Source organism: Lathyrus oleraceus, chromosome 6 (genome assembly GCF_024323335.1).
Source record: "Lathyrus oleraceus cultivar Zhongwan6 chromosome 6, CAAS_Psat_ZW6_1.0, whole genome shotgun sequence".
Lineage (NCBI taxonomy): Eukaryota > Viridiplantae > Streptophyta > Magnoliopsida > Fabales > Fabaceae > Lathyrus > Lathyrus oleraceus.
Genome location: NC_066584.1, coordinates 505,740,483 through 505,767,651, shown reverse-complemented (window position 1 = coordinate 505,767,651; position 27,169 = coordinate 505,740,483). Strand labels below are relative to the sequence as shown.

General features: G+C 40.8%; 1 protein-coding gene across 1 annotated transcript; it reads left to right on the top strand.

Annotated features, from left to right (window-relative positions):
* The first annotated feature begins 23,329 nt into the window (after positions 1-23,329).
* Positions 23,330-25,689, top strand: LOC127096456 (uncharacterized). Its single transcript, XM_051035022.1, has 5 exons — positions 23,330-23,819; positions 23,919-24,055; positions 24,126-24,401; positions 24,472-24,559; positions 24,653-25,689. The coding sequence occupies exons 1-5, from the start codon at positions 23,330-23,332 to the stop codon at positions 25,687-25,689; spliced, it is 2,028 nt and encodes a 675-aa protein (XP_050890979.1).
* Positions 25,690-27,169: the final 1,480 nt, after the last annotated feature.

The following is a 27,169-nucleotide window of genomic DNA, read 5'->3' as shown; positions in this document are numbered from 1 at the left end:
AGTCTGGAAGTCCTGTCACCTTTTTGGCAGGCATTTTGCTGGCAAGTCCTCCTTAAGAGGCTCTGTTTGTGTTTGTTTACAATTTTGCCAAAGACCTCCAAGATGAGGCATGTGCTACTTGATAAGTCCTCCTAAGTGAAGAGGAAATTGACTGATAGAAGGGATTAGTAGCCAATCCCCCGTTATTCAGTGAGTCGTTCTTTATGCTCGCACTACGTGCTGATGCTTCTGAACATGTACCCAAGATCTTTGTCCAGTGTTTGTCAAGTGGAATAGGATCTCACTTTCTGGATCCCCACGCTTTCTTTATCATGAGCTCACCCAGGCCAGGGTTAAGAGCATGAGGTCTCATCCTCATTTACCATCTTTGATCAGCTTCACCCTAACTTTCAATGTTAGAGGTTAAGAGCTACAGATTACCTTTGTACAGTTTGGCTTGTTTGTCGAGGTCTATATGACCCCTCTTGACTAAAGCCCACCCATTGTTTGAGCCTCTTGTATGTATATAGTGTGTGCTTGCTAGTTTGCTTTTGATGTGTTTGCTTTTTATGTTTATATGCTATGGTGAGGAGTCGGATATAAGTCCATGTATTGGCATTCTGTTTCCTTTTTGTTGTTAGGAGTCGGGTGTAAGTCCATGTTTTGGAATTCTGTTTCCGTTTTGTTGTTAGGAGTCGGGTGTAAGTCCATGTTTTGGAATTCTGTTTCCGTTTTGTTGTTAGGAGTCGGATATAAGTCCATGTATTGGCATTCTGTTTCCTTTTATTGAGGATCTCTCATGAGACTTGTGTGATTGCTTTTGCTTTGTGATTGCTTATTCCAAAGGATGGGAACTTACTTGGATCATCTATATGATCTCAAGAGAGGAACTCCTAGTGTGATTTTATTCCCTCACCTTTTTGTTCTCTTTAGAACTATACCTTTCTTCTCCATCCTAACCCAAACCAAAAAACCTTTTGTGCAAACATTTGACTTGTTTTCAACATTAGAAACCTAAGCCTTATGCTTTTGATTTTTAAACTTTCTTTTCATAACACTCATTGTGAATTGAATCTTTAAGTCAACTTTGACCATTTTTGTACATACTTCTAATTGGTCAATATAACCCATTCAAATGTTCTTTTGTGGTTTCAATGTCCACTTCTTAATCAAATTTTCCATAACCTTTTGCTATTAGGTTTGAGTTACCTTTGTGGTAGATGTAATACACACCTATGTCCTTAGTGATGGACAATGAGCCTTCCATGCTTATTATAGGGTTAACCTCTCACTAGCATGTTGAAGCTATCCTCACATGGTGGACTTGTGGTTTTTCAGGTTGCGTTTTCTCCCTTTGATAACAAAAGACCTTAAGGCTTTTGGACCAATCAATCCACTCATTTGTTTTGAATTTTTTTACCCGAACTACGAGGTTTTGATCTTAATCTTTTTATAAGAGGGTACGTAGGCAATGGGTTTATCCATCCAAACACAAAATGTAGATAAACTTGTATATTCTTTTCTCATCTCTTCAATCATGTTTGCACAAATAAAATTTTCACAAAAAACAATAACCTTTGCAACAAGCGTGAAAAGGACTCCCTAGGAGTACCTAGGATGTTTTGAGTGCCTAACACCTTCCCATTGCATAACCAACCCCCTTACCCAGATCTCTGTTTCTTTTACTAGTTTTGTTTGTAAAACTTTTTAGGTTTTTGTTCGCTTTCTAACCTTTCCTTTGGATAAATAGAAGTGCGGTGGCGACTCGACTTTGTATGATTTACCTTTGATTTAATCAATATCTCCAATGGTAACGAATACACCGCTACAGAAAAGTGGCGACTCTGCTGGGGATAAATTCTCCCTGGTGGGTTTCGCCAACTTTTCACACTTGTTGTATTATATTGTTTGTGACGTATTTTTGTGCAATTTGGGATTACTGTATTGTATGTAATGATTGAATTGCTTGATATATTAATTGCTTGTGTGCTTGGTGATCTTTGTGAGATAAGTTCTATACCCGAACTCGAGTGCACTTAGGATAGGAGAATGGCATAGCCTCGTTGACTTGTGTGGAGTTATTCCTTAGCAAGTTGACTTGCGAGTCCATTCACTTGGTGGAGGTTATGTTGGGATCAATAATGTCACACAAGTATGTTGTGGTTAGATATTACTCTTTCCAATATAGACCTTAGAAGCTAAGGGCCTTAGTTTACCAAACCCATCTTGGCCTATTTTTAGGATGTAGTGCGGAGGTCGTTCAAATGTAAGATTTGATACGATTGTTACGCGATACTACACTCATAAGAGTCTCTCTTGAGAATATTTTTGGAATACGAGTAGTCGTTTCTTCGATAATATTCAAAAGATGGGATGATGACTATGGGAACCTCTGGTAGAACATGTTTGGCAGGTTTAAACCCTAGTACACTCCCTTTGGGTGGTTCTTAACCGAGACTCCATGCTCCTGACTCGCAACAAACGCTTGATTCATGGTTGATCCGTTCATATGGCCTTAATATCAATGGAACTTGGGTGTTGATAAGGTGCAAACCATAATCCACCAAAATGGATGATTGATATTAAGGATAATATGATTCATCCCATGACCTTTGTTTGGTGTGCTTTGCGTGATCCTTGAGTGTGATTTTTGCATTCATGCATTCATCTGCATCCATATCATCAATAAAAGGAAAATTTTCAAGGAACTTAAGGGGTTTATTTGCAAAATTTTCAGACATGGAAAGGCAAAGAAGGCATACAAAGAAGTACAACTTCAGACAGCCAGATTTGAAAGAGTTAAGGAATTTGACATCCTATGTACTAGATCCCTTGGGTATCAAGGCTCGTTTTGGGAAGCTTCTTCCTCTTCTGACTACTCAGGTGGATGAAGGGTTGATGATCGTGTTGGTGCAGTTTTATGATCCTCTGTACCGTTGCTTCACTTTTCCGGACTTTCAGCTTTTGCCTACCCTTGAGGAGTATGCCTATCTTATGGGTATACCTATTCTGGATCAGTTGCTGTTCAGTGGCTTGGAGAGTATTCCTACTTCTCGAGAGATAGCTGACATGTTGCACATAGATGAATCTCTGGTTGGTGCTCATATGACTACCAAAGGTGGAATTCAAGGTCTCCCTTCTGAGTTCCTCATTGCTCAAGCTACCGTTTATGGGAAGGCCATGAGTGAGGATGCTTTTGAAGCCATATTTGTACTTCTCATCTATGGGTTGGTATTGTTCCCCAACATCGATAAGTTTGTGGATGTGAAGGCTATTAGGATCTTCTCTGCTCTTAATCCCGTTCTGACTCTGTTGGGTGATACCTATTTCTCTTTGCATATGAGGAATGCAAAGGGTGGTGGTGTTATTGTATGCTGTTTGCCTCTGTTGTATAAGTGGTTTATTTCTCACTTACCTCAGACGGTCGCCTTCAAGGAGAATAAGGGATGTCTACGGTGGTCCACGAGACTTATGTCTCTCACTAATGATGATATCTCTTGGTATAACCGTGTATATGATGGTGTGCAGATTATTGATTCTTGTGGTGAATTCTCCAATGTACCTCTTCTTGGTACATGTGGTGGGATTAACAACAACCCTGTTTTAGCATGTCGTCAGCTTGGGTTCCCCCTAAAGGATAAACCTAATAACATTCTGTTAGAAGGTGTGTTCTTTCAAGAGGGTAAAGATCCCCAAGGCTTGAAGGGCAGAATGGTTCGCGCTTGGCGCAAGGTGCATAAGAAAGGTAGGAAGGAGTTGGGTCCTAAGAATTGCATTGCTTTGGAGCCTTACACTGCTTGGGTAAGGAAGAGAGCATCTGAGTATCTCATACCTTATGATTATCCGAGACCTACACCTTTGGTTGTGGCTGGGCCTTCAACCCTCCCTAACCAAGGAGTAAAGGAGTTGAGAGACGAAGACCTATCACGTGCCTGGATCCGTGAAAGGGAAGAGTTGCTTCAGCAGATTAAGGAGAAGGATGCTTTGATAGAGTTCCTCGAGCATAAGGTGATTGATGATCCTGATGATGCATGGACTTCTCTACTTCCTCAGTCTTCCAAGTTTTGGAAGAGGAGATATGACCGACTCGCCAAGGAAAAGGCAGATATGGAGGCAGCGTACGAGAGAGAGGTGAAGAGGCTTCGTGCAACTTATCTTCCTGTGTCCTGAGCTTCTAGGGATCCATAGGATGATTACTTTCCTTTTCTCTTGTATATGATTGACAATGTTGTACTTCTTTTCTCTGATGCTATACTATGAGATATTTCCATATGCGATAAAATGCTTAATATTTCCAAAAATTTGCAAATAAAACCCTAAAGTTCCTTTGAAATAAAAACAAATCATATGCACAAACATTGCATGCATCATATGCATAAGCAGGTTTTGTTCCCGGCTTCTGGTCCTGTGGTCTAACTCTGTGCTCTTCATTTATTTTGAAGACAAGCTGACTCACCGGTACTACAACAGAGCTAACTCTTCCAGACTGATGGATCATCTTGAGCAAGAGAACCGTGAACTCAAGGAGGAAGTCGCCAGACTGAGTGCTTTGATGGAATCATTCCTGGCTGCCCAGAGCCAGTCTTCTCCAACACCTTCAACTCCTCCCTAGAGGACAGTCATCTCTGAGATTATTTCCTCAACTGTGCCTGCAGCCAGTGCACATTTTGTGCCGACAGCTATGCCAGTCGGGTTTCCGTGGGGGATGCCTCCCAATTTTATGCCTGAGGGCCCTACTCTAACTTTTGCTTCCATGCTGGCATCTAGCCCGGTCCTTGCTATTCCTCCTCCTGTCGTGCATACCGTGCCTAGGGTAGACGACACCATCTATCATTCTGAGTCGTCTGAAGGCCTAGATGTTCATGAGAAGATGGATGCTATGAATGATCAATTTCTGGAGCTTCGCAAGGAATTGAAGACTCTTAGAGGAAAGGATCTCTTTGGCAAGTTTGCTGCCGAACTATGCCTGGTTCCCAATGTGAAGATTCTGGTGAAATTCAAGGTCCCTGACTTTGAGAAATACAAAGGGAATACTTGTCCTCTCAGCCACCTGGTCATGTATGCCAGGAAGATGTCAACTCAGACAGATAATGACTAGTTGCTCATCCATTACTTTCAGGACAGTCTGTCCGGTGCAGCTCTGAGATGGTATATGGGGCTGGACAGTGCGAACATCCGTTCCTTCAATGACTTTGGCGAGGCCTTCGTCAAGCAATACAAGTATAATGTGGATATGGCTCCCGATAGAGATCAGCTAAGGGCCATATCCCAGAAGGATAAGGAAACATTCAAAGAGTACGCCCAGAGGTGGCGAGAGTTGGCAGCTCAGATCGTGCCTCCGCTAGAAGAGAAAGAAATGACCAAGATCTTTTTGAAGACCTTGAGTTCATTCTATTATGAGAGGATGATTGCTAGCGCTCCTTCTGACTTCACCGAGATGGTGAATATGGGGATGCGTCTAGAAGAAGGGGTTAGAGAAGGACGTCTGACCAAGGAAGAGGGCTCTTTTGCCAAACGATATGGGGCGTTTGTGAAGAAAAAAGATGGAGAGGCACATACTGTGACATCCCATGTGAAATCTAGAAGACCCTCTATGAGGAGGAAGATTGTGTGTCCTGCCAGTAACCAGCATCAGGTGGCTCATATAGCACCTGTCTTCAGGGACAACCAACAATACCAGCAACATAACAACAATCAACAATCACCTCAGCAATATCAACAACAGCATCGTCCTCAACAGCAGGCCTATCAGCCTCGCAACAGTAATCAAGCCAGCACGAGTTATGAGAGGAAGAAGATCACTTTTGATCCTATTCCGATGACATACGCATAACTATATCCCTCTTTGATAGAGAGAAAATTGATTACTCCGAGAGACCCACCAGCTATACCTGCTAACCCTTAGTAGTGGTATAAGCCTGAATTGCATTGTGCTTATCACTCTGGTGCTCCCGGTCACGACGTGGAGAATTGTTTTCCGTTGAAGACCAAGGTTCAGGACCTTATGAGGTGTGGCATTTTGTGCTTTGAGGACATAGGTCCTAATGTTAAGAAGAACCCATTGCCCGAGCATGGGAAATCTGTCAACATGGTCCAGGGCTGCCCTGGCAAGTACAAGGTCAAATATGTTAGCAATATTCGGTAGTCGTTGGTTGAGTTGCACCGTTTGCTGTGTGATTACAGTCACTATGAGCATGACCATGATAAATTCTGAATCTGCTCTGTTAACAAATTGGGTTGTCGTCAGCTGCGCAAAGATCTTCAGGAAATGCTGGATGAAAGAGTCATTGTGATTCTTCAGAATAGGAATGTTGACAAAGATGAGCCTGAGGTCAACGTCATTTCCCCAGTGTTTCGGATACCCGAGCCTGTTATTATCAAGTACGATGGTAGCAAGCCGAAGGTTTCTCCGTCCCTGATCATTAAGCCTGTCGGTCCAGTGCCGTATTCTTCTAAAAAGGCAATTCCCTTCTGTTACAATGTTGTTGCTGTAGAAGATGGGAAAGAGGTGACTTTGTCGTCCTCCTCTGTTGTGAATATTGCTGATGTAAGTGGTTTGACCCGCAGCGGTCGTGTGTTTTCAGCACCACCGAAGCCTCAAGCTAAAGCTGATTTTGTTGAACGCCCGGTTGGGAATGCTGTGAGCACCCCGAATCCGGCACCTGTTGTTAAACCCTCCTCTGTACAAAAAACTCCTACTTCTGTTGGCCCTAGTGGCAATGTGAAAGAAGACTGTGATGAGATGCTGAAGCTCATCAAGAAGAGTGAGTACAATGTTGTAGACCAACTTCTACAAACGCCATCCAAGATATTCGTGATATCTTTACTTCTGAATTCAGAACCGCATAGAGAGGCTCTGTAGAAAGTTTTGGATGTGGCATATGTCGATCATGATGTCACAATAGAACAATTCGATAACATTGTTGCAAACATTACTGCTTGTAACAATTTGAGTTTCTGTGACTCTGATCTCCCTGAGGAGGGAAGAGACCACAACTTGGCTTTACACATATCCATGAATTGTAAAGACGACGCCATGTCCAATGTGCTGGTAGACACTGGGTCATCCCTGAATGTATTGCCAAAATCCACTCTCTCAAGACTGTCTTGTCAAGGGCCTCCCATGAGGCATAGTTAAGTTGTTGTGAAAGCTTTTGATGGGTCGCGTAAGACTGTGATTGGGGAAGTTGATCTCCCAATCAAGATTGGACCAAGTGATTTCCAAGTTACCTTCCAGGTTATGGATATTCACCCATCATACAGCTGTCTCTTAGGCAGACCATGGATTCACGAGGCAGGTATCGTGACATCCACCCTACACCAGAAGCTGAAATTTGTGAAGAATAAGAAACTGGTAGTGGTAGGGGGAGAAAAGGCTCTCCTGGTTAGCCACTTGTCTTCCTTCTCATACATAGACGCTGAGGATGAAGTTGGAACTCCTTTCCAAGCTTTATCTATAGCTGAGCCTGTTGAGAAGAGGACTCCTTCATTTGCTTCCTATAGAGGTGCGAAATTGGCCATTGAGTGTGGTGCAATTGCTGGTCTAGGAAAAATGATCGAGCTGGAAGATAATAAGTCCCGGGTTGGCATAGGTTTTTCTTCTGGGGTTTTCAATGAGAAAGGACTGTTCAAGAGTGGAGGTTTTATCCACACCGGTCAGGAGGAAGAAGCTGCTGCTATCTTGGAAGAGGATGCAGAGGATTATGACAATTTTGTCATCCCTGGAGGGATCTGCAACAATTGGGTCGCTGTGGATGTTCCTACAATTGTCCACAAGTCAACGTAATGTTCATTTTGTTCAAAAACCCTTCTCCCATGCCAAAAGGAGAAGTGATGACATTGTTGGCAACATAAATACAATGATATTTTCATTCAATAAATGCATGTTAAATGTTTGTTTTTCCAATTATTTTCCCTTTTCGCTTTTTTGCATGAAATTGGTGATCACATAAAACCCTAAAAAAGAATAAAATCAAGCTTTTCATCTGCATAATGATTTGCCTTGTTTGATTTCTAAAAAGCTTTTCATATCCAAAATCATTATGCAGGTTGATTTCTAAACCCATTGAACATAATGATCCAACGCCATCTCCCAATTTTGAATTCCCTGTATTTGAGGCAGAGGAAGATGATGTTGAAGAGATTCCTGACGAGATTACCCGTCTACTTGAGCATGAAAAGAAGATCATTCAGCCGCATCTTAAGAATCTGGTAACAGTCAACTTGGGGTCTGAGGATTGTGTGCGAGAAGTGAAGATTGAGGCACTCCTGGAAGAATCTGTCAAGAAGGGATTGATCGAATTGCTACGAGAATATGTTGATATCTTCGCTTGGTCGTATGAAGACATGTCGGGTCTAGATACAAATATTGTGCAACATTTCCTGCCCTTGAAACCTGAGTGCATGCTTGTGAAGCAGAAGCTCAGAAGAACTCATCCTGATATGGCAGTGAAGATCAAATAGGAAGTTCAGAAGCAAATTGATGCGGGATTTCTGGTGACTTCTACATATCCTCAATGGGTGGCCAATATTGTGCCCGTGCCCAAGAAATACGGAAAAGTTCGTATGTGTGTGGATTACAGAGATTCGAATAAAGCTAGTCCGAAAGATGATTTCCCTCTACCACATATTGATATGTTGGTAGACAATACAGCTAAATTCAAAGTCTTCTCGTTTATGGACGGGTTTTCCGGATATAATCAGATTAAGATGGCACCCGAGGATATGGAGAAGACAACATTCATCACACCTTGGGGAACATTCTGTTATCGAGTGATGCCCTTCGGTTTGAAGAACGCCGGAGCCACATATCAACGAGCTATGACTACCTTATTCCATGATATGATGCACAAGGAGATTGAGGTCTATGTTGATGATATGATTGCTAAGTCGAGAACGGAAGTTGAACATGTAGAGCACTTGGTGAAGCTTTTTCAGCGATTGAGAAAGTTTAAGCTTCGTCTGAATCCCAACAAGTGTACATTTGGAGTCCGTTCTGGCAAGTTATTGGGCTTTATTCTCAGTGAAAGAGGTATTGAGGTTGATCCTGCAAAGGTCAAAGCAATACAAGAGATGCATGCGCCAAAAACTGAGAAGCAAGTCCGAGGTTTTCTTGGCCGCTTGAATTATATTTCTAGATTCATATCCCACATGACTGCCACATGTGCGCCGATATTCAAGCTCCTCCGGAAAGATCAGTCTCATGATTGGACCGAGGATTTCCAGAAAGCTTTCGATAGTATCAAAGAGTATCTGTCCGAACCTCCAATTTTGTCTCCGCCTGTAGAAGGAAGACCTTTGATCATGTATCTGACAGTTCTTGAAGACTCAATGGGTTGTGTTCTCGGTCAGCAAGATGAATCAGGGAAGAAAGAGTATGCTATTTACTACCTGAGTAAGAAGTTCACTAATTGTGAGTCTCGATACTCAATGCTTGAGAAGACATGTTGTGCTTTGGCTTGGGCCGCTAAACGTTTACACCAGTATATGATAAATCATACAACTTGGTTGATATCCAGAATGGATCCAATCAAGTACATCTTTGAGAAGCCTGCTTTAACCGGGAGGATTTCCCATTGGCAGATGTTGTTATCTGAGTATGATATTGAGTATCGAGCTCAGAAGGCTATTAAAGGTAGTATCTTGGCTGACCACTTGGCACATCAGCCTATTAAGGATCATCAGTGATCAGTTCAGTATGACTTCCCAGATGAGGAGATTTTGTATTTGAAGATGAAAGATTGTGATGAGCCTACACTTGATGAAGGGCTAGAGCCTGGTTCCAGATGGAGTATGGTATTTGATGGCGCTGTAAATCAGTATGGAAATGGTATTGGGGCAGTGATTATTACTCCTCAGGGCGTACATATTCCTTTTACAGCCAGGCTAACTTTCAAATGCACGAATAATATGGCTGAGTACGAGGCCTGTATTATGGGATTGGAAGAGTGCATTGATCTAAGGATCAAACATCTTGATGTTTATGGTGATTCGGCCCTCGTTGTCAATCAGATCAAGGGTGAATGGGAGACGAATCAGCCTGGTCTTATTCCATATAGAGATTATGCGAGGAGGATTTCAACGTTCTTTACTGAGGTTGACTTCCATCATATTCCTCGAGATGATAATCGAATGGCAGATGCTCTTGCTACACTTACTTCCATGATTGTGGTTAAATATTGGAATGAAGTTCCCAATATCACTGTGATGCGCTTGGACAGACCAGCTCATGTATTTGCAGTTGAAGAAGTAAAAGATGATAAGCCATGGTATTATGACATCAAGTGTTTCCTCCAGAACCAGGTTTACCCGCCTGGGGCATCTGTGAAAGATAGGAAAACTTTGAGGAGATTGGCAGGCAGTTTCTACCTCAATGGCGAAGTGCTTTATAAGAGAAATTTCGACATGGTTCTGCTCAGATGCGTGGATAGACACGAAGCAAACCTGTTGATGACTGAGGTCCATGAGGGTTCATTTGGTACTCATTCCAATGGACATGCCATGGCCAGAAAGATGTTGAGAGCAGGCTACTATTGGCTGACAATGGAGTCTGACTGCTGCAAATATGTGAAGAAATACCATAAGTGTCAGATTTATGCGGATAAGATTCATATTCCTCCGACACTTCTGAATGTGATTTCATCACCATGGCCTTTCTCCATGTGGGGAATTGACATGATTGGCATGATTGAGCCTAAAGCGTCCAATGGACACAGGTTTATTCTCGTAGCAATTGATTACTTCACCAAATGGGTTGAAGCTGCATCATATGCAAGTGTGACCAGGCAGGTGGTTGTGAAGTTTATCAAGAATCAACTCATATGCCGTTATGGTGTGCCAGATAAGATCATTACTGATAATGGATCTAATCTGAATAATAAGATGATGAAAGAGCTGTGCAGTGAGTTCAAGATTGCACACCATAATTCTTCTCCTTACAGACCCAAGATGAATGGGGCTGTTGAATCTGCTAATAAGAATATTAAGAAGATTATCCAGAAGATGGTTGTCACGTACAAAGATTGGCATGAGATGCTGGCATTTGCTTTGCATGGATATCGTACATCTGTCCGCACTTCAACAGGGGCAACCCCTTTCTCTCTTGTTTATGGCATGGAGGCCGTACTCCCAGTAGAGGTGGAGATCCCATCAATGAGAGTCTTGATGGAAGCCAAGTTGACTAATGCTGAATGGGTTCAGAGTCGCTATGACCAGCTGAATTTGATTGAAGAGAAGAGATTGACTGCCATGTGTCATGGTCAGTTATATCAGCAGAGAATGAAGAAAGCTTTTGATAAGAAGGTCAAGCCTCGTGTGTTCCGAGAAGGTGACCTTGTGCTCAAGAAAGTCTTGTCTTTCGCGCCCGATTCCAGGGGCAAGTGGACTCCAAACTATGAAGGTCAATATGTAGTTAAGAGAGCCTTTTCAGGCGGTGCTTTGATACTTACAACTATGGATGGGGAGGATTTCACTCGTCCTGTGAATTCAGATGCAGTCAAGAAATACTTCGGCTAAAAATAAAAATAGAATAGCTCGCTAAGTTGAAAACCCGAAAGGGCAACTTAGGCAAAAATGAGTGTCTCGGTGGATTGAAAACCCGAAAGGGCGATCCAGGCAAAAGTTAGAGACATGTAAAAACAAATATTTGCATCCCGCTAGATTGAGTACCTCATCCTGGGGCAATCTAGGCAAAAATTAGGGATTTGGCAAGTAACTGCATCTTAACAAGACTGTGTTCTACATCTGTCATCCGTCAGAGATTCTCGTTCACTCATCGTCAACTGAAGCTTCGAATACATCGAACTCGGAATTGGTGGAGAGATGGTCATTATGTTAAATGTACCCTTTTTCCAATATATATCACCAATTTCAAACTTGTAAAAGATCTATGGAGTCTTGTCATTTGCAGGCTACCATTCCATCAAATAAACTCGAGCTTTTATCCAATTATTTGCACTCTTATTTGTTTCTATTCAAAAAATGTTTTGCATGTTTTAATTGAAAAAATATCATTGTTTTAAACAAAAAAAATTTTCACAAATTGTTTTTTAACAAAGTGAACATTCACCATGATGAAAGGATACTTAAGGAATTCTCAGTGCTCTCCCAAGGGTAGCATGATTTCCAACAGGGTAAGACATTTGTTCATATCCCTGGAATGACTATATCCTCTTTTCCCAGAATTGTGTTGTGGGTTATCTCCCCACCAGAGTGCTTGTTGAGGTTGTTCACCTCCCCTCACTTCAGATGAGCAGTGGTTTTCCCTCCTCAGTTGAAGTGTCCACTTGGAAGGATCGGTATTTGGTGGTTGATCCCCAGAATTCCTTCATTTCCTCAAATTGATCCCCAATGGAGTTGTTGGTGTGTTGGATATTATCTATGATGATGCCATCCCCAGCAGAGATATTGATATTTCCTCAGATAGATCCCCAGCGGAGTTGTTGGTGTGTTGGATCTTATCTGTGTTGATTTATCCCTTGCAGAGATATGGTGTTTTCCTGGTATCTCTGATCCCCAGTAGAGTTGCTTGTGTGGCATATTCTACTTGAGCGATTCTTTTCCCCTCAGCAGGTGTGATATCCTTGGTGAGTTTGGTACTTGGTATTGTATCACCAGATTCCTCTTATATCCCTCAGATGGATCTCCCAGTAGAGTTGCTTTCCTTGCAGTTTCGGCCTGCACAATGAACTCTTTTCTCCGGCTGTGACTGATGCCTCCTTCGGAGCCGTTTGTGTTTTTCCTCCCTAGCAGAGTGTATGGTAAAGGTATTTTAGCCTCCTTCCTCCTCAGCAGGTGAGAGCTCTTGGTTCGTTTGACCTTTGGGAGCTTCTGGTTGGTGGTTGTATCCCCACAAAGATCCATCACCCCTTTTTTGATAATTTTCCTGGCGGAGTGGTCTCCCCAGCAGAACTTATTTGCGTCGTGATTCGGTTCACAGTCGGAATGAGTGTTGTTCATTCCCCTACAGAGATTTATGATTTGCTGATATCTCTGATTCCCCTGTAGAGTTACTTTTGTGGCAGTTTCTGCCTGTGCAATGAACCTTTTTCCCAGCTGAGACTGATGATTCATCCCTGCAGTGATGTTGTTGTCTCTGATCCCGGCAGATTGTATATTCTCCGGTGATCCTGGATTTCTCTTTTGAGATGTAGTACCGGGTGGTTGATTCCTGGACCTGTTTGTGTTAGATATGTCTGTTTGTCGACATTCATCAAACATAAATCACGCATATACATGCATAATTATAACATTCAGGTATTCATATTGCATTCTTTGCCATATATCATTGTTTGTTGTCTACTGCTAGTTGGTGATTTATATTTCCCCAAGCAGATGTCGGTGTCTGATCTCTCCATATAGAGTCATCCCCTTAAGCAGAAAGTGTTTATCTTTCCTGCCTTTCCCCACTGAGTTATATCCTCGTGGAGGACGGTTGTTTCTGTTTCCTCCCAACACATATATTGGGATGGTTTCCCCTATTTAGTTATATCCTCATTAGGATGAGTCTTGATTCAGTTTGCCTTTTTGGTTTGATCCTAAATTGGCCTGTTGTGACTGTCTCTGGTGTTTCCCTGTGGTAAATGAATAATTGTTCAGTAATCAGTAAATTATTCACCTTATCCTCAGTGGAGTTTGTGGTTTGCTACCCTTATACCGGTAGTTGTAAATCCCATTTTTTCCTCCCCAGCGGAGTTTGTGGTTTTCTACCCAGTATCCGGTAGTTGTAAATCCTACTTTCTTCCCCTAGCGGAGTTTGTGGTTTTCTACCCTTATACCGGTAGTTGTAAACCCTTTGTTCCTCCCTTCGCAGAGTTAACCCTTGTTGTTCATCCTAGTTGATGACGGTTACTTTTCCGTGGTTTTCTACCCAGTATCCGGTAGATGTAATCCCCTCTTTGATGGTTGTCATTATCCAATATTCGGTATTGATATTCCTCTTTCGGATAATTGCTCTGATTAAGAAATTTTATCCCCAGTGGGTCCTCTTTCATTTACCGTTTGCCGGTGATGTTTGTTACTCCCCCTTTTTTGAGCATATCTCCCAGTAACCGGTGATATGTCTCCTGGATCATTGCCTTGTGCTTGCAATTTATCCCCGGCGAGTCATCTTTCGTCTACCCTGTTGTTGTTGGTAACGATTGTTTCTCTCCTGAATGGGTCATCATTATATACCTAGTTTTGGTATCCCAATGCCTTTCTTTTTTCGGTCGATTTATCCTTTATTAACCCAGTAACCGGTTGTGGATAATCTTCCATGCGAGTATATTATCTACGTTTTGATGGCAATAGATAATATATCTCATGCACTCTCTGGTCGAAGCCTTCTGTCCTTCCCCATTCGAGTAAGATTTGTATTCCCTTTGCGGAATCGAATGTCCATCCTATAAATAAGTTTGTGTTTCTGCTCTATTCTGGATGATGAGTGTCTTGGGAATATTCCCCAATTCATGCCTCGATCGATTTATCCTTTATTAACCCAGTAACCGGTTGTGGATAATCTTCCATGCGAGTATATTATCTACATTTTGACGGCAATAGATAATATATCTCATGCACTCTTTGGTCGAAGCCTTCTGTCCTTCCCCATTCAAGTAAGATTCGTATTCCCTTTGCGGAATCGAATATCCATCCTATAAACAATTTGCGTTTCTGCTCTCTTCTGGATGATGAGTGTCTTGGGAATATTCCCCAATTCATGCCTCGGTCGATTTATCCTTTATTAACCCAGTAACTGGTTATGGATAATCTTCCATGCGAGTATATTATCTATGTTTTGACGGCAATAGATAATATATCTCATGAACTCTTTGGTCGAAGCCTTCTGTCCTTCCCCAGTCGAGTAAGATTCGTATTCCCTTTGCGGAATCGAATATCTATCCTGTAAGTCGAGTTTGCTTTTTCATCCCTCCTTTCGGATGATGAGTGTTTTGGGAATATTCCCCAATTCATGCTTTGGTTGGTCACCTATTATATACCCAGTAACCGGTATCTCTGGTGTTCCTTCCTTCTGCTCCCTATTATGACTTCGGTCCCCTGTGGAGTCAGATTTTCCTGAGTTGAGATATACCTTTTTAGGTCTTCCTCAGATGATTTGGTTGATTGATATCTCTCACCCTTATACTGGTCTTAGATATTCATTATTCCCGAGCTTGTTGTTCTCTCACTCTTATATCGGTGATCAGATCACATGTCTTATTGAGCTTGTTACCCAGTAACCGGTAAAACCTCATCCTTTTGCTTCCCCTGGAGAGTCTTTTTAGATTTCCCCAGCGGAGTTTCTGTTGTGATTCTCTTTTTGCTGTGTTGGCATATTCCCCAATACATGCATTTTCCCCGGCAAGGATATTTTGTTCAAGTCTTTCCCCAGCTTGAGTCCGGATTTTTATCCGAGGTATCCCTTGCGGATAGTTTTGCTGTGTTGGCATATTCCCCAATACATGCATCTTTGAGTCAGCTTGAGTCTTTCCAATGGATTTATTCCCTTTGGAAACTCTTTTCCCTAGTGTCAAGTCGTGATCTGCTCACGCAGTTTCAGTCTTTTACTCCCTAAGCTCTGAGTCGTGACCTGCTCACGCATTTCTTTGCTATCCCCATAAGAGTCCCCGATAGAGTCTCTATCCCTAGTGAGTGTATTAATCCTAGGGATTGTCTTTTTTTTCCAATGTCTTTTCTTCTTTGTGGACACATATCCCCACAAGAGTTTGTTTGTTTTGCATACATACATTTGCATCATGAGGTCTCTTAGGGACCAAAATTTGTCTCTTTGTTATTATTTAAGCCCATTCTACCTCGTCGAGACGAAGATTTTAACCTTCACTTCTCCGGCTAGAATGACCTTAAATAGGGGCATCTGTAAGACCCCAATTTTGTCCCTAAGATCCCTCATGGCATCATAGCATTGCATTACATGGCCTCAAGGATCTTTGAGCATCTTGGCTTCCTTTCCCTTTGGGTGGGACCTCCTTGTGAGTGGTTTGAGATCACCAAGCATGCTTGCATGGTATATCATTGCTTTTATCATTTTGTTTACTAACCAAAAGCACAAAAATATGTCATTTACTTTTTCGTTGTAGCTTAAGCAAGCACCAGGTCAAGAGCTTCAAGAAGATCCTTTGTGCAAGAGATGAGATATTTTTATTGAGATAAGGACCACATGATCATTACAAGGAGCTTACATGAGCTAGGGTTTCATTTTGAAGCAATTTCCCCAAGTGGTTTAGGCTTAAGTTCATCAAAGCATTTCAAGGTCATATGGGGACCAAATAGTCAACTGTGCAGTCAACTTTGGGCTTTGAGGTTGGGGAGATGAATTTAAGCACCTCAATCATGTTCAAACAAAGTCCATTTGTCATTCTAAACATCTATCTTGAAGATTTTGAAGTCATGGCAAAAGTTTCCAAAAATGGAAAATGACCTGTAATCTCAAGTTTCCAAAAATGGCAAGTTTCTGGTCCACATTCAACCTGACTTATCAATTTCAAAGAAGTTTCAAATGGATTTTTGGTGAACGTGAAAGTTGTAGATCTTTGTCCCCCCTTTCCAAAAAGTCCTAATTCATGTCCATATGATGAATGGTTGAGAAGTTATGGCCAAATGATCTCAAGGTGTGCATGGAAGTTCAAAGTGACATAACTTTTGATACAAAGCTCCAATTTGGTCCATTCTTTTTGCAAAATGCTCCTCATGTTCAAGACTTTTCAAATGAACCATTGCCATGCATGGAAAGAGTGTGAATACTCAATATTTTCCACATGAACATTTTAGAGGGAATTTCCATAATTCAAATTTGGCTTATGATACAAGCAAGACAACCATTCCATCATGACCATTGGTTGATTTTGAGTAAATTTGAAGCTTAACATGGAGCTTATCACGTGTAGCATGTGCATGGGACCTCATTGTGCATTTTTTGCAAATTGATCCACATCTCTCTAATCATGATTAATACAAGGCTTAATTGGATTTCAGTGTGATTAGCAGGCCATATAAATACCAAACCCTAACCATAATTGAGGATAAGAGAATTTTCAGATCTCAAAATTTCAAGTTACCTACAAATTTTCTCTCTCTTCGATTCTTGAATTTCTTCACACAAACACCAAAAATTCTTGCATAATCTTGTTCATCATGCTTCATTGAGCAAGAATCAACCATTGGTTTGAGCAATTCAATCCAGATTCGAGCAAATCAAGTGCAATCTCATGGAAATGGAAGCTTGAAATTGAAGCAGATCCAGGTGTTTTCATCCAATTCTTTTTGCACAAAGCTTCAAGAGGAGTAAAGTAGAGTAGATCTGGAGCTGTAGAACACCTGAGAACACGAATTCAGAAACTTCAAGTTCAGGGTGACTTCAAATCGATCCTCTCCTTTTGCTGTTTTCTTGTTATAGTTGTGTAGATCTGGTTGTGTGGAGCATGTAGATGTGTTTAGATTTTGATTTGGCTTAGAATTGAGCATGCTTTGTTGAATATAAGTTTTGATCTCAATAATGTTTTACTTCGATCTGGAAAACCTAGCATGATTTAGGAAGAATGGATATGATATTTGGATTCCTGGTGAGAGAGCGGTTCGAATGATGTGCGCATATTGAATTTCTGGAAAAAAATTGAGAGCTCCGCCATGTGTGTGGCCGGAGAAGACGACCGGAGCTACAGCTCCGGCGTCTGGTTCAACTTAGGGTTTATGCCATGTGTTATCCACGTAGGCGCTTGCATGTCTGTTTGATAGGCTGTTGTTGCTTTGACCGTGCCACGCTTGCTTTGACTGCTGAGTGTGCTGATGATGTAGATTAATGAAACGCATCGTTTCATTTATGCTTGCGTGTTGCCATGTAGCTGCTTGCGTGTGTATGATTGGTTCTGATTTGTTTGACCTTGCCACGCGTTTGTTGACTGATGATGTGTGTTGATGACTGTGTTAAATGAAGCTGTGCGTTTTGAGGTTTAAATTTGGACCGTGGATCTCTTTAGCGCGCCAGATCGTGTGGTTATGATATTTCCGTATTTGATTTAAATTGTTTTGTTTCCCTCCTTTATTTCCATGCATATTCCATTTATTTTGCTCATTTGAAAAAATCATTAAAAATTGAAAAATGATCCAAATTAACTCTAATTTTTTTTCATAGTTCTGTTTTAATGTCTAGTTATTTTTTGATATTATTTTCATGATTTGTTGAGGTCTGGTTTTTTAATTGTGAATTTTTGAATTGAAGTTGTGCTATTTTGATATGTTGCATTCAATGCTTTATGAAATCTTCATCTTTGATCCAATTGATCTGATTTTTTGTATGCTTGATCTTCACTCATGATATGATTTTTGAGCACTGGTTTGAATTTTTTTCTCATATGCTATCATTGTTTGTGACACATGAAGATGTAGTGTGACAATTTGTGTCACATTTTTGACCTTGCATTTGTGCATTTTTATTCATCTATCATTTGAACTCTTCTGGATTTGATTTTTTGCATATTGATTGTTCATGACATGTGGAACTTGCATAAAATATTTCAAAGCCATTGCATACATTTCTGATTTCATTTGGATTTTCTAATTTGGATGTCCATTTTGTGCTCATTTGTTGGTCTTTGCATAGCATGAGCCATTTGAGGTACTTGCCTTGTGCACTGATGTTGGTCCTTTTGAGGACATTTTATTGAATGTTTGAATGTGCAATATGTGAAAGATTGGTTTCTGTTTTGATCATTTAGTTTGGTTTTGAACTTAGTCTTTGTACTAGTGTTTTGTACATGAACTAACCTTGACTTGTGTTTCAGGTTTGGACATTTAGCATTAATGGTTGAGTTGCTCACCTTTTGAGATGCAAATTGGATTGCGTTCTGACTTCTTTTTGTTTTGCAGGGATTTAAGTTGATGTGCTTGAGCCCTTGAGTTCATTTGAATGCTTGAGCATTGTTCATTGAGTTGTGTAACTGTGAAGGATTCATTGTTTGTCTGTTGGTTTTCTGACTGAGATATTAACTGTTTAGCTTTTGTACAGGTACATTAGTTGCTTGCTTTTAGCTCTTGCTTGACCTTTGGATTGTGGTTGATACACCACTTAGGTAGTTATCCTCTTACTTCATGTAGTCTGGAAGTCCTGTCACCTTTTTGGCAGGCATTTTGCTGGCAAGTCCTCCTTAAGAGGCTCTGTTTGTGTTTGTTTACAATTTTGCCAAAGACCTCCAAGATGAGGCATGTGCTACTTGATAAGTCCTCCTAAGTGAAGAGGCAATTGACAGATAGAAGGGATTAGTAGCCAATCCCCCGTTATTCAGTGAGTCGTTCTTTATGCTCGCACTACGTGCTGATGCTTCTGAACATGTACCCAAGATCTTTGTCCAGTGTCTGTCAAGTGGAATAGGATCTCACTTTCTGGATCCCCACGCTTTCTTTATCATGAGCTCACCCAGGCCAGGGTTAAGAGCATGAGGTCTCATCCTCATTTACCATCTTTGATCAGCTTCACCCTAACTTTCAATGTTAGACGTTAAGAGCTACAGATTACCTTTGTACAGTTTGGCTTGTTTGTCGAGGTTGATATGACCCCTCTTGACTAAAGCCCACCCATTGTTTGAGCCTCTTGTATGTATATAGTGTGTGCTTGTTTGTTTGCTTTTGATGTGTTTGCTTTTGATGTTTATATGCTATGGCGAGGAGTCGGATATAAGTCCATGTATTGGCATTCTGTTTCCTTTTTGTTGTTAGGAGTCGGGTGTAAGTCCATGTTTTGGCATTCTGTTTCCATTTTGTTGTTAGGAGTCAGATATAAGTCCATGTATTGGCATTCTGTTTCCTTTTATTGAGGATCTCTCATGAGACTTGTGTTATTGCTTTTGCTTTGTGCTTGCTTATTCCAAAGGATGGGAACTTACTTGGATCATCTATATGATCTCAAGAGAGGAACTCCTAGTGTGATTTTATTCCCTCACCTTTTTGTTCTCTTTAGAACTATACCTTTCTTCTCCATCCTAACCCAAACCAAAAAACCTTTTGTGCAAACATTTGACTTATTTTCAACATTAGAAACCTAAGCCTTATACTTTTGATTTTCAAACTTTCTTTTCATAACACTCATTGTGAATTGAATCTTTAAGTCAACTTTGACCATTTTTGTACATACTTCTAATTGGTCAATATAACCCATTCAAATGTTCTTTTATGGTTTCAATGTCCACTTCTTAATCAAATTTTCCATAACCTTTTGCTATTAGGTTTGAGTTACCTTTGTGGTAGATGTAATACTCACCTATGTCCTTAGTGATGGACAATGAGCCTTCCATGCTTATTATAGGGTTAACCCCTCACTAGCATGTTGAAGCTATCCTCACATGGTGGACTTGTGGTTTTTCAGGTTGAGTTTTCTCCCTTTGATAACAAAAGACCTTAAGGCTTTTGGACCAATCAATCCACTCATTTGTTTTGAAATTTTTTACCCGAACTACGAGGTTTTGATCCTAATCTTTTTATAAGAGGGTACGTAGGCAATGGGTTTATCCATCCAAACACAAAATGTAAATAAACTTGTATATTCTTTTCTCATCTCTTCAATCATGTTTGCACAAATAAAATTTTCACAAAAAACAATAACCTTTGCAACAAGCGTGAAAAGGGCTCCCTAGGAGTACCTAGGATGTTTTGGGTGCCTAACACCTTCCCATTGCATAACCAACCCCCTTACCCAGATCTCTGTTTCTTTTACTAGTTTTGTTTGTAAAACTTTTTAGGTTTTTGTTCGCTTTCTAACCTTTCCTTTGGATAAATAGAAGTGTGGTGGCGACTCGACTTTGTATGATTTACCTTGGATTTAGTCAATATCTCCAATGGTAACGAATACACCGCTACAAACGAAACTTATGGTGTTCTTCATACATACATTTTCAGCGTAAAACTCTTTTCTCTCGCTCCGGTACTTCGAGTGTATTTTGTGAATTTCTGTATATTTGTTTGAACACTTCTTGAATCTAAAACTAAGATCCCTATTTATAGTAATTCGACCCTAACGGCCTTTACATGTATGACTGCCACGTTCGCCGTTCCCAAGCATTGCATATCTTAGATGTTTCCACGTGTTAATCTGACGAAACAGCTCTGTTTTAAATTTCAAATACTTCCGTTTGAAGTCTCGACCCTGTAAACACCTATGTCGAAGAGAGCTTTATGAAAACTCAGAAATCTTCTAAGTTCCAGGCTTCGACAGCAAATAATCGCTTACCCACGAAGAGAATTAAAACAGCTTCGTTACAGTCATTTCTTGCTTATTCTCAAAACTTAATATTTCCAAAGACCTTTTAACTGTCTATCGAAATCCCCAGCTAACAAATTGCCCCCAAGAAATGTCTATTTCAAATTACTGTAGAAATGGACATTTTTTGCATCTACCAGATTTCGACCAAAGACCTTTCATAGTCTTAAAAGTCCACGTTTGTTAGTTAATCATGATTAACTTTTCCAAAACGTCTCATCAGAACGTGTGTGCAGTTATATGATATCATGAGCTTCAACTTCCAAGAAAATGAATAGTATTCCCTGTCCACTTTTCTCAGAAAAAAAACTTCCACGTGGCCCACTATCCTAGTAAAGCGTAACCAGTCAGCCTCACAGGTTCAGCATTATAAAAGCACATTTGTCATTTTTCTCTCTCTTTTCACGAAAATCTCCAGTTTTCTCTCTAAGTTCATCTTCTTCAGCCTTTCTGAAAAACGCTTCTTCTTCCTTAAACCCTAATCCTTCAAAATCTCCAAAGTCTACTATAATGTCTTCTGACGAGCAACAAAAATAGTCAAAGAACATCAAAGGTGTTAGATATTTAAAGAGTTCCATTTCCCAAAACATTCCAACAAGCACAACCATCACTGTTGGGGACCGAGAATACATCACTGCTCCAAAACTCTTGAAAGAACAGAAAGCAATCTTCGCTTCTCAGGTAATGGTTCTTTCTCTTCTTTCTGGAAATGCTTTAGGGTTTCTAGGCCCATTAGTATCTGACGAACATTTAGAAAAGTGTGCTCGATTTTTTCCTTGTCACCATACTACTAAACCCATAGCTAACAAAACCCTTTCTTCTAAAGACAATGAGGATCTAAACCAGAGAGAAGCTTTTCAACTGTACTTTATTACTAATAGTTTTAGACCTTTTCGGTCTTGTCCAACCCTAGATAAATCCTATCTTGCATGGTTAACAAAAGTTGAGAAGAAGAAAGCCTCACTTTGGAAAGAATTGGGTATTTTTGACCTAATCCAGATGTCGAAGCTTGGATTTAGTTATTCCCAGCCTTTATTACTCTCCAGCCTATATTTTTGGGATAGTACCTATAACACCTTTCATCTTCCTTGTGGAATGATGACTCCCACACTTTTCGATGTAGCTGCCATTGCTGGACTTCCTCCGACAGGAGAAACCTTCGACTCCTACCAAGACTATGAAAACTTGATTGATTTCAATGTTAAGAACGCTTCACTCAGTACTTACATTAATCTATATCATGTTGATGGTGAAGAAGTTTCTGATATATAACACATAGCATTCTTAGGTCTATGGTTGTCCAAATTCTTCTTTTACTGCAAATCTCTATAAGTTGCTAAGATATTTCTAACGCTCGCTAACCAATTGCATGCTGGTCGAAGAGTGTGTTTGAGTGAACTCTTATTGGCTAGTTTGTACGAAAGTCTAGGATCAACTAGTGCTAAGCTAAAGGAATACGAAGCTGGCACCAATCTATTACTATCTGGGCCTTATTGGCTTCTTCAATTGTGGCTTAATGCCACTTTCGAATCCTTTTTGCCAACACGAGGGAACGTCGAAGAAGATGCCCCAGAGATAATGAATCGAAGTATTGAGGGCACCAGACTCCTACGACTGACTCCAGCTGATAATGTTGATAATTTACAAACTTCCCTCACCAAGTACACTTTATTGTTCTCGAAACGTCATCATTTACTTCCTTTGATGGCTCCTTTCTCCAGTCGAACGCATGGTCCTTCCTGGTTTACTGCCTCGCTCGAAGACGCTGTGAAAAATGCCAACACAGAGATTGAAGAGATATGGCGTGCCTTTCTCCTTCCAAGGCTACTTATTTCTAGGATTCTGCCAGTGAAGAGTCACATGTGTCTGTTGGCTTACCAGCCTAATTTTGTCTTTCGATAATTTGGGTTGTGTCAACTTATCCCTTTCTCTTTATTCAAACGAAAGCGCGAGATCTGCTACGCGGGAACTAAATGGAGCGCTAGAGACATCGCCGTCCACAAAGAATTCCATGCCAATTTTGTCGAATTTCAATTAATAGCCTCCCAACCATCGTTCTATTCCACCAATGGTTTCGCCACTTGATGGACAGATTTCTATTCCAAGAACATGTTTTTGACTGCTGAAATCAAAGAACGTCTAACGAAGGCTTTTTCATCTTTGCAGGAAAATGTCCCCAAGGGTAAGCTTACTCATTCTGCAGAAATCCAAGCATTCCAAAAGTACTTTGAAACTGTCTATAACCTAACGAACATCGTTGACACTGTTTGTTATGCAGCCCCAATTTTAAAAGAAAAATTTGAAAAGCAGATTGCCAAAAGAAAATCTCTCAAAACTGTAAAACCTGAATTGAAATATGACTTGGCTTTTGAGTGCGAACCACCCAAATTCCCAAAGTTACCCAGTGCAGATTTTGCTTTGTCATTTTTCCCCCCTTACCCTTACTGGTTCACGTGTGGGAACATTTTTAACATACTAAAAAATGACCAACAAAAGCTTGCAAAAAGAGTAGTTGCTACCAAACATACCTTAGACAGTTTCAAAGGCTTCCTTCACTTCGATTTATCTGCAGTGAGAATTACTTCTCCGGCATGTGAAGGTGTGGAATGTTTGGATCTCTTGGTTTTACAACTTCTTTTCGTTTCTTACTAGTCTTTTAACCATTTGCATGTTTCGACTAACTCACATCCTTCTTTAGCTGTCGAAAGGAAGATGGTGAAGAAAGAAAAACCTGTGGCGAAGGCTAGTTCGACTACTGCTTCCAAACCAACTGCCTCTTCGAGCCAGGGAGTGCCTTCTGGTGCCGCTCCAGAAAAAATGAAAAAGGGTTCAAAGGTATTACATCAAATAACTTCTCTATCTCTTTCGAATTTCTTGCTAATTATTTATGATTTTCTTTCTTCAGGGTAGTGGCAAGCCTCCCTTGACACCCAAGAAAAGAAAAACTCCTCCTGCTAATGTCATTCTTCTCGAAGATGATGAAGAGGATACTCCTCCTACTCCACTTAAGAAGAAACAGAAGAAGAATAAGGCCACAGTTTCCCCTTTCCAACCAAATCAACAACAGGGTGTCGAAACCACCATTCTCCCTCCTCTTCCAAAGAAAACTCCATCCCAACCCTCTAGTGCTGCAGAGCTGGAGCGTTTTGGGAGCAATGCCTCCGATCCAGAGGTCCAACCGGTATGCTTCGACCTTGAGTATTCTTTTGTTCGACAAATTTCACATTTCCAATCTAACATTTCAGTTTTAGGACAAAGCCACCACTCCCCTCATTTCTATTGCCAATCAAAGCGATCCTTCGAGTGGTATGAATCCATCTCCTCCTCCGACAGTCAACGGTGCTATCTGAAACAAAGGCTCTTCGACTGGGGCTCACAATCTTGAAGAAGATAATGCTCAGAACTAAGAAGAAACCTATTCCCCTTGTGAAGATGGTAAAAGGGATTCTAAGCACGTTGACGAGAAGGACTCAACAGGGAAAGAAAACTCTGAGAGTACTCCTAGTGATTCTCCCACCAGGGTTGCGTTCCCTTCAAATGATGCTGATGAGGACGATCAGGATTCAGACGAAATTGAGGGGTATTTTCGAGAAGATGAAGACATAAATATGGCAGAAGCTGATGCTGAGGGGAATCAAACTGGAACTAGTAATGCCAGCGTCGATACGGTCTCAAGTCCCACCAAAGTTCGACCATCTATCACCCAAACTTCACCGACACCACTTACTGAGGAAGAGAAAAGATATTTAAAACAAAATGATCCCCTCAAGTATGTGAGGTTAATGATGGCTCAAAGAGATTCTTCTTCAGAGCAAAGTGTTTCTGGAGCTTCGACCCAATCTGGTGCTAGTGCAAACGAAGCATCACATGACGAAATCCTTCAGCGGGTGAAGAAGGCAGTTTTTGACGTAAATCTCTTTGATGAGTTAAAGAATAATATGGGGGTAAGCTTTAGCATAAAGAAGCTGATAAGCAAAATTAACATCACTGCTTGCCCCACTGATGTAGGTGAAGCCCTTATTGATATTCAAAACCTCATTGACCAAGTGTGTGCTGAATATCATAGGGAGGTAGATGCTAAAGCTAAGCTTCTATCGACTGAAAAAGCTCAAGCCATTGAATTTGACAATGCCCTTCGAACTTCACAAGCTTCTGAGGAGTTAACCACTTCCAAAAAATCAGGCCAAGCAGAGTTCGACACTTACACTGCTTTGATACGCCTCTGGGAATCTCATATTGCAGAATTGCAGCAAAAGATTTCTGATGCTAAGGCGAAGCAGGCTGCTATCCGAGGATTGGATAGTACTGAAGCTGATGATCTGGCGAAGCAAAACGTGGACCACGTCGAAAAAGCTACGGCTATGAACGAAGATATTACACGCCTCAGAGGAGTTCAAGCGGCCGTTCAGTATAAGATTGGCTTGGCGAAGAGGAAATATGATCGAATGAGGGCCACTATTCCTTTTTGACTTCCTCCTATATTTGCTTTGTTCGCTTCTTGTTTACTTGTAACTTGATTCAGACGAAAACCAATTTGGCACATATTTTGAATTTAAATATCTTCTCCATTTTGGTCATGATAGTTCTTTACTTACTATGCTGTTATGATTCTAACTTCGTGCATAAATGGTTTATACCTCTTTAAGTATTTTCCATTTACTTTTAGGATCCTCCGATCCTCTGCTAGTTCTTCTATTTCGTATGCATTGTTTGAAAAGGCTTTTAGAATTCGAAAAGGTCATTCCCAATGTGGAGACCATTTTCCTAATGCCTTACTCTTTCGATCCATAGGCAATATGACTTTCCATACTAAATCATTCGTAGTAAAAGTTTTACCTTTGACCCTCTTATTGTATGCCCTTGCTACCCTCTCCTTCTGTCTTCTTAACACTTCTAACGCATGTAACCTTTCTTCGTCCAAATCCACCAGCTCATTTATCATCATTTCCCAGTATAAATCAGATGGGATTTCTCCATGTCTTTGGATTCTTACTGATTGTAAGTAGACTTCGACATGTAGTACTGCATCATGTCCAAATGTAAGCTGGAAAGGTGTAGTGTTAGTGGCTTCTTTAGGGGAGGTTCGGCAAGCCCATAGTGCTTGGTCTAAAGTTTTGTGCCAATTTTTTGGCTTTTTCCCTACATGCTTTTTGATTAGCCCAATTATTACTTTGTTGGCTGCTTCAACTTGCCCATTGGCTTGAGCATAATAGGGCGTGGATGTTAATAATTTGAACCCTATTTCCTTCGCAAATTCTTGCATCTTTCGACCAATAAAGAATGATCCTTGATCTGTTGTTATACTTTCTGGGATTCCAAATCTGTATAAAATTTGCCTTTGAATGAATTCGATAACAGTCTCTTGGTCCACATTTACTAGAGGTACTGGTTCGACCCATTTAGTGAAATAGTCAATTCCTACAAGTATGTATCTTTGACCTTTGGATGAATGGGGTATAATCTCACCAATTAGATCTAATGCCCAACCTCTGAAGGGCCAAGGCTTAATAATCGTATGAAGTTCGCTTGCAGGAGCATGTTGAATTCCTGCGTGTATTTGACATTCCTGGCAACCCTTAGCAAACTCTATACAATCTTTTAACATGGTGGGCCAATACATTCCATATCTGAAAAGCAACCATTTCATCTTATGTTCTGCCTAATGTGATCCACAAGCTCCACTGTGTACACTGGATAATGCCAAGTAAGCTTCGCTTTCTCCTAAGCATTTCAACATGATTCCTTCCGGGGTTTTCTTGAATAATTCATTCCCTATCAATATATAAGATAGAGCCCTGTACTTGGTTTTTCTTTCTGTGTCTGTCGAAGGGTCCTTGAGATAATTAATAATTGGATTCCTCCAGTCTGTATCTATCAAGGTATCAATGGCCAATACTTCAAACTCCTCTTTGTTAGTATATCCTAACTGGGTGCTTTCCAAATCCGTCG